Source organism: Brachyistius frenatus, unplaced genomic scaffold, assembly GCF_029030835.1.
Source record: "Brachyistius frenatus isolate BFR_SWC_R1_liver_20210118 unplaced genomic scaffold, ASM2903083v1 Contig_235, whole genome shotgun sequence".
In the NCBI taxonomy this organism is placed as follows: Eukaryota; Metazoa; Chordata; class Actinopteri; family Embiotocidae; genus Brachyistius; species Brachyistius frenatus.
This window is the reverse complement of record NW_027210834.1, coordinates 350,232-365,507: the sequence shown is the minus strand read 5'-3', so window position 1 is coordinate 365,507 and position 15,276 is coordinate 350,232. Positions and strand designations below refer to the sequence as shown.

Below are 15,276 nucleotides of genomic sequence, written 5' to 3'. Positions count from 1 at the left end.
TGTCATTCTTCCTGCTCACAGCTGGCGTTCAACTGGAATCCGTTTGGTAAACGGTTTTCCCTGAATAAGTCAATATCAGGACTGTGTACGCCTGTGCCTGTGTGCATAATTACAGATGCGCCATTCCTCCTAAGCTGTCATTAGAAAAGGGAATGGGAATGACTCCAGGCTACAACCACCGCTTGCGGTTACGTAACACGCTCTTCTCGGATCCCGTCTTATCCCGGAGACAGCTGAAATCTCTCCCGTCCTGCACAACCGGTTGTCAGAGGAAACGTCGCACCTTTCAACCCTGAAGAAGTTTGTCATTTTACCCGAGTGGTAATTGTTTTTTTCTTGTTTCGAAAAACAAAAACAACGAGCCTGTGTTTTTGTCTTTGTCTGCCTGGCTCGCTCGTTTGGTGGTGATGGTGCACGTTTATGCTGCTGTTTTAAGCGTGTCCGTGTGAGGGCGCAGTGAGCCCGACTTTGTCTTTCACCAGGGATGCTGGTGGTCCTCAGACAAAAGAGAAAATGATATTTAGAGCTCTACAGGAGAGCAAGAGAAGGGCAGGAGTGTTTGATGTGAAGGAAAACATCTCGAAACATAATTTCAATTTTACGTCATTATTTGAATCACAAAAATGTTTTAAAAATGATCCACACTGATCACATACTGAGTGTTTTTACAGAATAGACTATAAGGCAACATCAATTGTTTGATCAGTGTCTAATAAATACATGTTATTTGAGGATCACATGTAGGTGGGGATGGGTGGGTCAAACATGTGGCCTTTACTGGGACGATTTCAACCTCGGGTCAGCAATACCATCCAGCTTGCTGCAGTGCCCTTGAGCAATCTGAGCAAGACATCAAATCACTAACAGGCTGTGGGTTACTTCGACTGATTCAGTGCTGATCCGGGTTCTGACATCCCATTGGAGAGATAAGAGTTTGCCTGAGGCTATCAATAACATAGCCTATCATTTCTATTTTTTTTTTCATTCTTTATGTCTTACTTTTTTGGTTTTCGTTCTCACTTCTTTCTTTTTCTTTCCATTTTGTAATTCTCTTTTATGAAACCTTGCTGGTTTTTTTGTTTTTATCGCCTTCGGTCTTGCTTACAATGTTTAGGCTATTTTCTCCATTCACCTTGAAAGAAAGCTCCCAGCCAGCCTGTCTCCCGCGCCGCATCAAACCCAAAGCCCGACTACCAGTCCCTCCACCCCACCCACCCCCCAGCCTGGGAGGGAGGAGTCTACTTCCCTCCCGCAGAACTGAGTGTATAACACTCTGCAGCCAGCCACAATGTGTGTCAGAGGACTGTCTGTGCTCCCACAGTAAATGACTGCTCCAAATCTGGTGTCTGTATTACTGACTGCGAAATACGATAAAAAAAAATTGGTTCGCACAGATCATCCCAAGTCAGGACGAGGTGAGCATCTTCTCATTTCAGCAGTTTAACATAAAAACGTGGAATTGCTGTCTCACATTTTTTTAAGACAAAACAGTGTCTCGGTCAGATATGATTGTTGTCATTCAATTTATTTTTTGCGTAAACACGCTTTTTGTGTCCTGGTCCCCTTTTCTGGGGTGCTCAGTGAGCGGTGCGCCTGTGGGTCGTTTTGCACAGTTTGTGCGTCACGCTCACATTTACGCACATTCTCCTGTGAGATTTGTGTGGTTTTTAAACCCCACAGAGGAGTGAGTGTGGAATGTAGTGAAGCAGACTGTGTGTCTGTGTGTGGGCTTAGACTCATGCTCTTTCTACAGCACACTTTTCAGGTGTGTTAGAGTGAGTGGGCATGGGGAGAGACACTCTTTCACAGTGGAGACTAAAGTAGTCAATCTTTTGTCTCTTCACAGGTTTTTTGATTGTGGGATAGAATGCCGGCAATAAGTAAAAACTCCGATTTGGAGTTTGACTCCTTACAACCGTGTTTCTACCCGGATGAGGACGACTTCTACTACTGTGGTCCCGACTCTGCGCCACCGGGGGAGGACATCTGGAAGAAATTCGAGTTGTTGCCCACTCCGCCCCACTCTCCAAGCCGCGCCGCGCTACCGGGAGAGCCGGCGACAGCCTCCCCGGAAGTAGACCCTCTTGGCTTCGGTTTAGGGGACCCTCTGGACTGGGCTTCCGAGCTGCTGCTCCTGCCCGAGGACGATATATGGGGAGCATCCGACGATGGGGACCTGTTCGGCTCCGCTTTGGATACTAACCCCAACAGCATCATTATCCAGGACTGTATGTGGAGTGGCTTTTCCGCCAGGGAAAAGCTGGAACGGGTGGTTACGGAGAAACTCGGCAAGGCAATCTCCACGGCCACAGCGGGCAGCAGGAGCGTGTGTGTCAAGTCGCCGGAGGTGGTGAGCCGCAGCTCGGTGTCAGAGTGTGTGGACCCCACGGTAGTGTTCCCCTTCCCGGTCAACAAGAGGAACGGCAGCAGGGACTCATCTGGGACCGTTAACACATCCACAATCCACGGGAGCGCGCCCAGTGACTCCGGTAAGAATTTGAAGATGCTCTAAAAATTCCGATGCCAAGAAATCCTCTAACCCTAACGCTATGGCATCATATGATTCATATTATTACCATCATCATCATCATCATCATCATTATTATTATTATTATTAATATTATTATTATTATTATTGGCATTGTTATTATTATTTTTATAATAATAATAATATGAATACATTATTATAGCAGTAGTAGTAGTAAGCCCTGTGCCCGCCTAATCGTAGCCTAGTGACTGGAGCTTGTTCATATGACTGGCCCAGAATCGGATTACCTCGTTACATTCCACACACACGCGCGCGCACATACACACAGTGGAGTAGTGACACAGTGAACGAGGTTTATGTAATCAGCAGGCTCTTCATCCGGCAGATGGCAGTAAAATGGGGGAATTGTGTGCCTTACTGAACTCAGTTGGCATCTGAGCCAAACAAAAAGACACACACACACACACACACACACACACACACACACACACACACACACACACACACACACACACACACACACACACACACACACACACACACACACACACACACACACACAGACAGACATACAGACATACAAACACACAAACACTGACTGCAGTCTGACCAGGTTGTAGGAGATGAAAAGGTGTTCAATACTTAAATGAGCTGATAAAGGGTCTGGTTCACAGTACCATGAATCCTTCATTACGCATGGATTAAGGGACCATTTGCACACAGTGGGTGAGAAATTGGCACTTATGGCAGACAGTCTGTACTAACTGCCACCCTGAGTTCAGCTGATAACAGAAAACAGCCTTTAGAAAGAAAATATGAATTAAACTATAACAGCACAAGGAAATACAGGATTGGACCTCACAATTTAGGAATACAAACTGACAAACAAACAATGATGCGTTTAGATGAAGAAAGAAGTGCTGTGTGTCTCTAATATGACTAAGACCTCATCGCCCATCTATTACTGGCTATGAGTTGCCTAAACAAACACTCACAAGTCCTTATCAGCGTGCTTTTGCAGTGAAACAGTAGTACAAAGGCCTCCAGCTTGGCACAGAGGGTAGACTCAGCCTGCCTTGCCAAACAGCAAAGAAAAGAGGACGGAGGAGAGCCCTGACTGCTTCTTTTGGGGGTGGTTCGGGTGCGGGGTGGGGTGAGGGGGGTGACAGCTTTGAACAAGCGCTCCATCTCGACAGCTGTCTCCCTGGCGCGGCTCCAGTTCTGAGGCTTAAAGGGTGGTGATCCGATCGCCTGCCGCCCACCGTCCAGCGCACAGTGCCGCTCCGATGCACTTCCGCCGCTTGCAGCGTTAAGAAGCATCCCTCTTTGTGTTGCACGCGTTCTTCACTTTTTCATCGAAGGGACACAGACTTTAAAGGCTAAAATGTAGGTTTCTCCCTCCAACTTAGGCCAGTCTTTATGTTAATACAGGCCTTGCAAGGGACCCTCCCATTTCAAAATATCAGCTGGAAGTCATCGAGGAAGAGTCTGAGATCCAAGGAGTGTGCTCCAAGAAAGAAAACTTTATGTCTGACTTAAAACTAATATTTTATTTCCCCAAACACGGATTTACGCTCTTTCTTCTATTTATATTGCACCCAGCGCCGTTAAATGAGCTGTTCCATTCTGAGAGTAAAACACCAAAGAGCTAAATCTCAGCCTCACATGTGGCGAAGTCAGCCACACCCCCTCATCCAGCCAGCTGTGCCCTGCTTTGTTTTGATGGCAGCAGCAGACTGTGTGTGTGTGTGTGTGTGTGTGTGTGTGTGTGTGTGTGTGTGTGTGTGTGCGTGCGTGCGTGCGTGCGTGCGTGTGTGTGTGTGTGTGTGTGTGTGTGCATGTGCGTGCGTGTGTGTGTGTTGGGACAGTATCCTGGTGCAGTGGTGTCTGAAGTGGGTTACCATAAGCTGTAAAATGCCACACTCTTCAGATGCTCCTGAGCTGATAATGAGAGCCATTATCACAAAGGCATTTTAACTGGGCCTCACACTCTCTGCCTCATGATTGGTCACTTCCACTCACCTTCGAAAGCACCAGCGGACGATAAGTCTCAGCTGCTCGCCTCAATTTTAGCACAGGTATTAAGATCAAGGGCTCAGCTGGAAACGAGATTTTTAACTTCATCAGAGGTCCGAATTAAACCTAAGTTCTTAATGCCTCTGCTGCTATCGCACGAAGTCAGTGTGACTGGAGCTGCACTGATAGACTGAGAGCATCAGACTAAAACTGTCTCATCTCACCGGAGAAGATTAGGAGAAGTTCTGAAGGAGGGAGAAAGAATGAAAGGCATAAATCCAACCTGTCTGCTCAGCAATGAAACTGAACATGCCAATGCCTGCAGAGTAGATTAGTGGAGAAGTGACTGACACTAAGCATTAAGAGGTTTCTGCTTGCGCAAACAGCATTGAGCAACATTCTCTCTCCCACACACTGTCTCTTGATCGCACTCATATATGTACACTCGCATACATACCTGTCACCTGCAGGTACACATGGATGACATAGTGAGAATACTTGGTGGGTCAGAGCAATTAACTCACTCGCATTGTTTTCTTTTTCCAGAAGAGGAAGATGATGATGAAGAAGATGAGGAAGACGAAGAAGAAGAGGAGGAGGAGGAGGAGGAAGAGGAGGAAGAGGAAGAGGAGGAGGAGGAGGAGGAGATCGATGTAGTTACAGTAGAGAAGAGGCGATCCACAATCAGCAAGGCATCACCCATGGCAACGGGCACGGTCACCATCTCTGTGCATCCCAAGAGCCAAGATGCAAGAGGGATGGTGTCAGGGTCTGGCGTAGTGAGTCGGTTCGTCAGCCGAGCTCCTCAGGAGCTCATCCTGAAGAGGAGCTCGGTGCACCAGCAGCAACACAACTACGCAGCCCCCTCACCGTACACTTCAGACGACGACCCAACCCCGCCTTCGAAGAAGCAAAAGACATCAGACGCCCCACGCCCCCCACCAGAACCATCTCGTCGTGCTCCTCGTCTTCCTCCTCGTCCTACAGCTCAGTCACCAGCGTGTCGGGGGCGCGCAGCAAGCGCAGCACCAGCGGGGACAGCAGCCCGCGTGGCAGCTCTGACTCGGAGGACAGCGAGCGCAGACGCAACCACAACATCCTGGAGCGCCAGCGCCGCAACGACCTGCGCTCCAGCTTCCTGACGCTGCGCGACCACGTGCCGGAGCTGGCGCACAACGAGAAGGCAGCGAAGGTGCTGATCCTGAAGAAGGCCACTGAATATGTGAGTTCGCTAGAGACAGAAGAGATGAGGCTCCAGCACGAGAAGGACAGACTCCAGGCCCGCAGGCAACAGCTGATGCGCAAGCTGGAGCAGGCCAGGACTCGCTAACAGAAAACTGCTACAACACAGAAACACTCACATAAGCCCTGGATAACCCCCCCACACCTCTCTGCCTCAACTCACTCTGAATCACAGTTAGATGCACACACAGGCCTATACACATAAGCACAGGCACATAAGCCCGCATATCTGTTGTACACATACAAACACAACAGCTCAGAGGATCTTCAGATGCCGACACACAGCGGGAGGGGGGAGGGGGTTGCTGGAGGGATGTTCGGACTTTCACTGCCGCCACTTTTTTTGCACATTTGTTGACGTTAAGAATGTTTAGGGTTTACTTTTTCAATCCAGTCACATTGAGGAAAGATTAAAAGAAAAGAGAAAAGAAGGAGGAAGGAGAGAGGACACACTTTTTTTGGTCTTCCCTTCCTCTGGGTTTTATATCATTTCTATTTGTACTTTTTTTTTGTACTCACTGTGACACCAGCCTGGAATCGGGTGATTCCTACAGGGACGGGTGTAAGAGGGCACTTTGCTTGGAGAGTTCATGTACAAGAAGCGGTGCACACTTACTTTTGCCTTCACCACTGCAAAACTGAAAAGACTATGATGACTGAGGCGTTATGGGTCAAACAAACAATGCCACTACAGGTTCTCTTTCCCTCACTCCTCTCACACTGGTGCTCAAACCAAGTCAGTGGATGTATAACTGTGCACCTTGCTAGCCGACACTTTTGTATATAACAATAGTGTACAGACAAATTACACTCAGATCTGCCTTGTTTTGTAAGACATTTTGTCCTCGGTTTCTTTTTATACATGTCAGGAAGCTGCCAATAACTAGACTGGAAGTTTATATACCTTTAAAAGTACTGTAAGGCCTCAATTTTTGAGAGTCATGAAACTTTGTAATATAACAATATATTGTTTTTTTCTTCTCTTTTTCTTTGTATTGTATCATATTACTAATTCTACACACCTTTATGCTTTTAGTGTGAACCTGATACATACTAAATTTGATACTTATATTTTCGTATGAAAATGAGTTCTTGGTAGATATCACTTTATCTCGTCATTTTTTTTCTTCTATCTCAAATAATTCTTTTGTACAGCAAATGTGTTCTATCCTTATGTACCTGGCCTTTTTTCTTTCTTCCTCTTTTGTTTATATTTGTTTATATTATCGGGTGCATAGAAATGGGTAAACTGATATAAGATGTTTGTTTTTTTCATTTTTAAAATGTACATTTAGTGCTGCAACTCATAGCACTTTGAAATACCTCATTTTGAAAAATAAATAGACATCGTAAAATCCTCATCTTAACTTTGTGGATCTTTTCTTGCAAAAAAAAAAAAGTGTCAACCACACCAGTAGCCCCTTCACCCTTTAACATCTGCCTCTCGCTCTCTGGATATTTTCCTATTTGCCTCCACATTTCTGTATTTGGTTTTTGCTGCTCTCAAAGACTCATCCTGACAAAGAAAAAAAAAAAAAAAAAAAGTGTCTTCTGAATCCTCTCTGTCTCAGCACCCTGCGGCTACCTCCCCCTCTGTAGCCTCTCACACCCACCCACACACACACCTACACACACTTCAAGTGCACCAAGCGCACACATTTACACACACACACACACACACACACACACACACACACACACACACACACACACACACACACACACACACACACACACACACACACCTCTCTATTTCCCTCACTCACCAACACAGCTCTTTCCTACTACATTGTTCAGGCTGTTGCCATGGAAACTGGAGCAGCTGCTGAGTGGCTGACACGAGAGTGAGTCTTTTATTTGTCTGTTAGTAGTCCGTGTATTTCTGCCCGTGTGTGTGTGTGTGTGTGTGTGTGTGTGTGTGTGTGTGTGTGTGTGTGTGTGTGTGTGTGTGTGTGTGTGTGTGTGTGTGTGTGTGTGTGTGTGTGTGTGTATGAATGCAAATGTGTGTATGTGTGTCTACCTTTTGTCGCGGTCTGTGTGTGGCCCGGGCGCCCTGATATCTCCGGCGTTGTGCGCTGCCTGCCACGATGCCAAGACAAGGCTGGATACTGTTTACCAACATCAGCCACATGGCTCTGCTCCCCCTCTCTCTCTCTCACACACACACACACACACACACACACACACACACACACACACACACACACACACACACACACACACACACACACACACACACACACACACACCTCCCACACCTCCTCTCCCTACCCTCCTCTCCTCCTATCCCTCTGTGCCTCCAGTGTGCTGGGCCATAGCCCAAATATGTGCCTTTCAGGAGTCTGGCCAGGCGTTCTCTGGAAATGGCTGAAAGAGAAATCTGTTGCTACGGTCTGCGTAGCCATTCAGCACAACAGTGTGTTCACAGAGGGGAGGAGAATGAGACTAGCAGGGACGGGAATTAACACAACATAAAATACACATTGTTAATGACTTTGAGTAATCCTTTTTACCTTAAATGACCATACGAGCCATCGGCCCTTTCTCTTTCAGCAACAGCAACATATTCTATACAGGATGAATCAAAACACCCCGTTTACATCTTCAAATTCAACTACTTGAATTCATCCTTCATCCTTACGGGAGCAGGACCCAAATGGTCAAGAGGTATGTTGCCCTATGTAAGAGACAGGGCTACATGAAGACTGATGACTTTGTTTTGGAGTTGAGACACCCCAAGACTGAGCCTCTCGGTGGGGGAGTGGAACTGGTGGATTACATAACAGGGGTCTGATGTCTTTGTGCGCTCTTACTGTGTGTGTGTGTGTGTGTGTGTGTGTGTGTGTGTGTGTGTGTGTGTGTGTGTGTGTGTGTGTGTGTGTGTGTGTGTGTGTGTGTGTGTGAGACAGGAGTCTGGTATCTTTATGTGTGTATGTGTGTGTCCTCTCCGGGGACTTCCCCTTACCATCTGCCTAATGACTTATCCTGCTTGGTTATAGGATGAAAACAAGTTCACGGACAATAACACGAAGAATTGGAGGGAAAAAAGAAAAACAACAGATCACAGCCAAGAGAGGCCGTTTGTTGCAGATGGTAAGATTAACTGTAACATTTAATGTCACTGCTCAAACCCTTTTTAATAGTGTCTGGTGGCACATTTCCTGCCTACATTGCCAGTGTTAAACAAACATAGAGTTACACACCTCTCAGCTGTGCACACAGCAGTGTTACATGCTTCCTCTTCAGCCACACACAGACTTCAGCTGCAGTTAAGTCATCGACGCTCTAAAATGAAGCTAATTGTTTGAGAGGGGAGCTGACTTTCAGGGGGGGATTCCATCTCCTACGTTAAACAGACATATGGCTGTGGCTTTTCCCTGATTAATATCCATTATCTCTCTGCCCACTGACTGCCTGGCGGGAGCTGCTAAGACGTGCACACACACACGACACAACTCTAATGGGCTTACACCCCACTGACGGATGTGCATAAGAGTTAAACAAGAGATAATGTGGCATGTTTGTGTTCCTTTGTTTCTGTTAGTGTCATCTGTTTTGAGATCTTCATTAGTGCCGCCTTTAATTGACAAACACTTGGCACAACATTTCTATTGTCCTGTGGGACACCGGATCTGTATTCAACATGTTAACCTTCCCATATGGAGCGGGACAATGGCTCCTGTGTGTGTCCGTACACAAGTGTGTCTGTGTGCCTGAAATGTGCCCAACCTCTGCACAATGGCATGCCCATCACCCATGCGCCTCACTGGGCTCTGTTTGCCAAGAGCCCCGCTATCTGTAGGGGGGAGTGTTTGTGTCGTGTGTGAGTGTGAGGGGGTTGTCACCATCTGTTGTGGGGTCCAACACGGTCGCAGGTGCTCAGAATTGGTGTGTGTTGGGGTTGTGGTAGGTAGAGGAGCTGAGCCCGATACAAGGAGGGTATCAGGGGGTATTGGGGCAGAAAACACAGATGTGTGTGTGTGTGTGTGTGTGTGTGTGTGTGTGTGTGTGTGTGTGTGTGTGTGTGTGTGTGTGTGTGTGTGTGTGTGTGTGTGTGTGTGTGTGTGGAGGGGGATGAGGGGCGATTCCTGGAGGGAACCCGTTGCCCTAGCTGAGTAATATGCAGCAATGACAAAGAGCTGCGGAGCTACAGTAATTGCAGAACACATAGTGGACAGAGAGGCAGGAGAGAGAGGGAGGGAGGGAGGGAGGGAGAGAGAGAGGGAGAGAGAGAGAGAGAGAGAGAGCGAGGGAGGGAGGGAGGGAGTAAAAGGAGAGAAAGGGAGGCCTGAGTGTTTGATCAAAGTTTACCAAAGTCTGAGGAGATTTGCATACAGATGGTACTGTAGCATGGCCCCCAGAATACCTTTCCTTCTCTTTATTTTTCTTTCTTCTTCTCTCTCTCTCTCTCCCTCTCCCTCTCCCCCACCTCCCACTCCCCCTCTCCCTCTCTCTCTCTCTCTCTCTCTCTCTCTCTCTCTCTCCCTCTCTCTCTCTCTCTCTTACAAACACACCCACACACAAATGTAATAGGGTTTCATTGAAGAATCCATGAATAGCCTTTCAAGAGTGTATTCTGAGGAAGAAACGGCCTTGGCTGCACAACACAGCACCAAGAAAAAGAAAGGAGAAGTGAGGAAGAGAAAAACAGAGATAAAAAGTAGGAAAAGGCAATGATTAAGACAGATGATGGAAGACAGAGAATTCCACAAATGGAAAGATTAAAAAAAAGAAGAGGAAAAGCATTCATGAAGCACTTATTACTAAAACAAATTCATCCAGAACAGCTCACCTTTCAGCAGTCATGAAATGCACATACATCCACTAATATTGTATCTGTGTTAACATCCATTCACTTCTTCCATTCATCCGTTCCCCTGGCACATCCTCAGACCATATTGACCTTGAATGGTATTGTTGTGGGGTATTGATCATGTAAGTGCTGTCCTCTTATGTAAGTTACATGTTCTTTTGAAGCCATTGTTTTGAGGCAAGCGCTGACAATTAACCTGCTGTGCCAGTGCCTGAGCTCCTACACAACATGACATCTAAACAGCGAAAGCCACAAGCATGTCCCGAACCAGCCCGAACATGCTGTCAGCTGCTGCGCCGCTGAAAGTATAAAAGTCTATTAGGCTATTAGTTTCTGGGATTATGTTTGAATGTCAACAGCCACCTAAATCACTGTTACACAGCTTGAGTTTAAAGACACTCAGCTGTCAGTGCATAATTTGTAAAGTACTTTTCAAAACAGTAGTTACACAAGTGCTTTACAGTAAAAGTGAAGTAGAATAGTCAGATATGATGATGCAGATTACATGAGTCACAAAATACAGTTTACAGCTCAAATTTAAAGGACTGGTTCACTCAAACCACTGAGAAACATTTTCTTCTCATAGTATCTAACCATGTACTCTGAGGGATCTGAAGCCACTCAAATACAACAAAAGTAAACAGAATTTAATTCGTGGTTCTCACACCATTGAGCAATGACATGTAAGATGTTCAGTTCTAACGTGTAACGTGTCACGGTGAAGCTGAATAACCCACAAACCTTTTTTGTGTACAGTAGAGAGAGAAAAACAGAAATGAGTGTAGAGACAGATGAGGGACGTCGTACAGCAAAGGGTGGGCTCATGGTCCTTAAAGTTGTATGCCATTTGCTACAAGGCAGCTGTAAACCATTTGCACTGAAACTACTTCCTACCCCCAAAAAACAAATGTTGACATCATGACCTGTGACAGTGTTCTGGAAAGGACAACTGCTGCAGAAAGTTTTTAAATGTCATTTTTTTTCTATTCTGTACCACAAACCAAACTTTATTCACTTCCACTGTAATTGAGCCAGGGCAGGAAACCAAAAGGCCTGAACAAATAAAGCAAAATCCATCTACATGGTAAGATAAAAAAAAAAGAAAAAAAAAGCGGTAAATGAAAATATGGAGTCCTTATTGCTATATTATTTTCAAATTCAGGTTAATACAACAGGCTATCCTGTATGTACACTGAGTCGATGAACCTGTATCTCCATACATGAAGCACGTTTTGGAAATAAAGTTCAACTTCCTAGTAAGCACTGGCAGGACAAAATCCAAAATTCCTCCTGTGCAAACTTAAACCAACCCTTAAAGGTCTGGTAATTAGTAGCAGTTAGGTACACAATCCCAGGACTAGGGGGGAAAAAGAAAAAAACTTGGTACCCTGATCACAGAGACTTGTTTGGGAGAGAGTCAAACTCAAGTTGTCACTTTTACTTTGACAGGGCTGGAGAAATTGATTGTCACAGGGCACAAACCTGTGATCTTTCAGCCACAGGTTAATCATAGCCCCCTTTGCCTAACTGTTGTGTACCACCAGAAGCATTTGATCATCGCTGTACAAAATCCTAAAGCACAAACAAAAACAACCTATCCTCTTTCCTCACATTTCTGGTGTATCTACTTCTTCTTTCTAATAAAGGCATAAATGACCCCTAAACTCTTGATTTGTGTGTATATTAAAGTGCACTCTCTCTACCTACTTCTGTGTACGCCTGGTTGCGCCTGTGTGTGTGTACACGTATCCCATTGTACGTGTGTTTATTTGGGGTAACCACTGGGGCGCTTCTGTGTTTGTACATTTGTAGTGAGATTGATTCATGACTGTTCCTCCAGAGGAAACTGATAACAAATGGTTTTCTGGTCTAATAAACACCGTCTGCCTGTAAACCAAATTAGACTAAACTAAACCACCCTCTGCCTGCACCAGCACAAGGCTGAACGGATGGCTGGCTGGGAAACTGTCTGGTACTAACATAAAACTTGATGAGAGATGTATTGATTGAAGGCTAATTGCGGAGTAGCAGTGTCACCTCAGGCCTGAGCAGACCTATCAGACTCCCTGGTGGTTTACACTACCAATCAATGAGTTTGTATATGAACGGGGCCACATTTGGCAAGTACATTTTTTTAAATCCCACCACAAGGGTCTCTTCTATTTTATCAATCAATACAGTTGTATGCAAAAGTTTGAGCACCCCAGGGCAACTGGCAAATTTTGTTGATTTTGAGGTGGGAACTCCTGCCATGTGTCAAGTTTCAGACATTCACTGGGCCTTTATTCATTAAGGCTTGTTAAGCAGGTCAAGAATTGTTATTAGGAACTGTCAACAGCTGACAAGCAGACAGAGCTCGATACACTGTCTGACTCACTCAAACAAACAAACAGTTTTTATGATGCCTATACGAAATGGGCAAAGGTTAGAAAGAGATATCAAAACGCTTCCAGCTTTGAAATATCCGCAGAAAAAAAAATGCGAGTAAGACATGGCAGAAAGGGGGAACTGCTGAAGTCAAGAAATGATCTTTAAAACCAAAGAGAGCACAAAAGAGCAATTTCAGATAAAACTGCAAGTCTGCTGGACCAAGAGAAAACCCCCTGTATGATTGCAAAGGAGCTGCAGGAAGATTTAGCTGACTTGGGTGTGGTGATGCGCCGTTTCACTAAATTGATGCACAAAAACAGTCTGCATGGAAGAGTCATCAGAAGGACACCGTATATGCAACTTCATCAAAAACTCGCAACATCTGAGATGTGCAAAACAACACCTGGATAAGCCATTATTTTCTTTTTGATGAGAGGAAGATCTTGACAACTGTTCTGCTTTGGAGACGTGTGGCAAGTAGTGTCACAGGAAACACTGTAGATAGAGGGAAGAATGGAGTACTCTAAATATCATCAAAATATGGATGCTAATTTTAAGCCGTCAAGAAAGTGAAACTGAAAAGAGGATGGCTTCTACAACAAGACTTGACAGACAAAATCAACCATGAACTATTAGAAAACCTCGGACTGAAGCTTTAGGAAGGACCCTCACAGTCCATCAACAAGGGAAAATATCTGGGGAGATTTGAAACGTGCTGTGTGTGCAACACAGTCTAAAAATACATCTGAACTTCAAATGATCTGCAAGGCTGAGACTCAATAAATCAAGGATAAAAAGGCTTCTAGCTGGATAGAAAACGCATGTGTAAGCTGTGATATCGACCAAAGCCGGGGTTACTAAGTACCGACCCAAACTTTTGTACATGCCACAATTTCTGTAAGCTTTTAAATTCACAAAATGCATGTTTACACTGCATTGACAAGGGGAGCACGTTTTCAAAAGAAAACACAAAATGAAACATATCTTGGGCAATTCCAGCTGCCCCGTCAGTCCTTTCATTCATTCACTGACGCATTGCTGAAGCATCATGATATAACTGTGTATACTGCAAATCTCCCTTTGCATGCCCCTGGGGGTTTGAACAAGGCCTGGATTGGGGGCGAGAGCAGGATGTACTGATGTAGAGCAGGCGGGTTGAGGAGCATTTAGAATTTTCAGCAAGAGACTGCCTCCTCACCCCAACAAAGAAACAACACTTCAAATAAAGATTTGTTTTCAATCTTAGTTTGAAATTTGGAAAGCTTTTCTTGGCTCAAATTAGGTCAATTGAATTAGAAGCTAGTGTAGACCACACCTCGATGTTCAATATCAATGAACTCAATAAACGTCTTGGAAGTCTCAATTCTTTTTCTCTTTTCTTCTTTCACAAATGTGAGGTACAAAGTCTGAGGGATTGTTTTAATTCAGTTTTTTTCCCTTCTTTACCATCCATGAAAGCTTTATATGTGCTGTATGTGAATGCTTTTGCACCGATTTGTTGATCCTTTTTTCTCTCACGCTGCCATGCCAAATCACAACTATAAAAGAAGCAACAATGAAAATACAATAAAACATTTCAATCACAAAAAATTCAGCTTTTTTTTAAGCTGCTAATAATACATTATAATGTTCTAAATGTGACCAAAATGTAATAAAGTTTATCAATGACTTGACTTTTACAATACCGCTCTTTGTCGTGCCATCAGCCAGAGTTTTACTCCCTCTTGTGTTTAACCTACTGATGTTAGCTGGTACAAGATGAGACCTAAATCTTGTATCAGTAACGGCTGAAAAACACGACTATCGATTTTAAATCTAAAAGCTTAGGGATCAGAGGATCAATCAAATAGGAGGCAATCCTGAAGCCAGAGAGTCTAGAGAATCGACATGGAAGGCTTATCGACACGTTGGGGGCGACGTCGCTCCTCGACAGTTATCTGTCGGTTTGATGGTGAGCTGGAGTGCGACAGGGCAGAGGACAGGGCACGGGCGGGGCACCAGAATCCTCAGCGGGCGCCTCTCTGACACATGTGGGACAGAGCTCAGTGTAAATCGAGTTAATGAATCGTAGAAAGAGGGAAACGGCAGGGTTACTCGTCTTTCAATCCCCCCCCCCCCCCCCTCCCCAACATTATCAATTGGACCAGCACTCATCTGCACTACACGGGGAAAAGGAGAGATGGGGAAGGTCAGTAGGTGGCATATCTGGATATGTGAAAAGGATTTCAGACAATGGATCATAGACGTGTATAAAACAAAGAAACTGCTACCGAAGTGTCATGGTCAATTTCTAATGGAAATAAAACAAAGGTCTGTGTCTATTGGTGAGTGTTCATGTATGTGATTC

General features: G+C 45.1%; 1 protein-coding gene across 1 annotated transcript; it reads left to right on the top strand.

The window, feature by feature from the left end:
* Positions 1 to 1,272: 1,272 nt before the first annotated feature.
* mycn (MYCN proto-oncogene, bHLH transcription factor) lies at positions 1,273 to 7,107 on the top strand. The gene is given in 4 exon segments (XM_069720150.1): positions 1,273 to 1,415; positions 1,847 to 2,489; positions 5,051 to 5,442; positions 5,445 to 7,107. Coding segments are annotated over 3 exon segments (1,404 nt in total). The 5' UTR covers positions 1,273 to 1,415; positions 1,847 to 1,867; the 3' UTR covers positions 5,835 to 7,107.
* Positions 7,108 to 15,276: the final 8,169 nt, after the last annotated feature.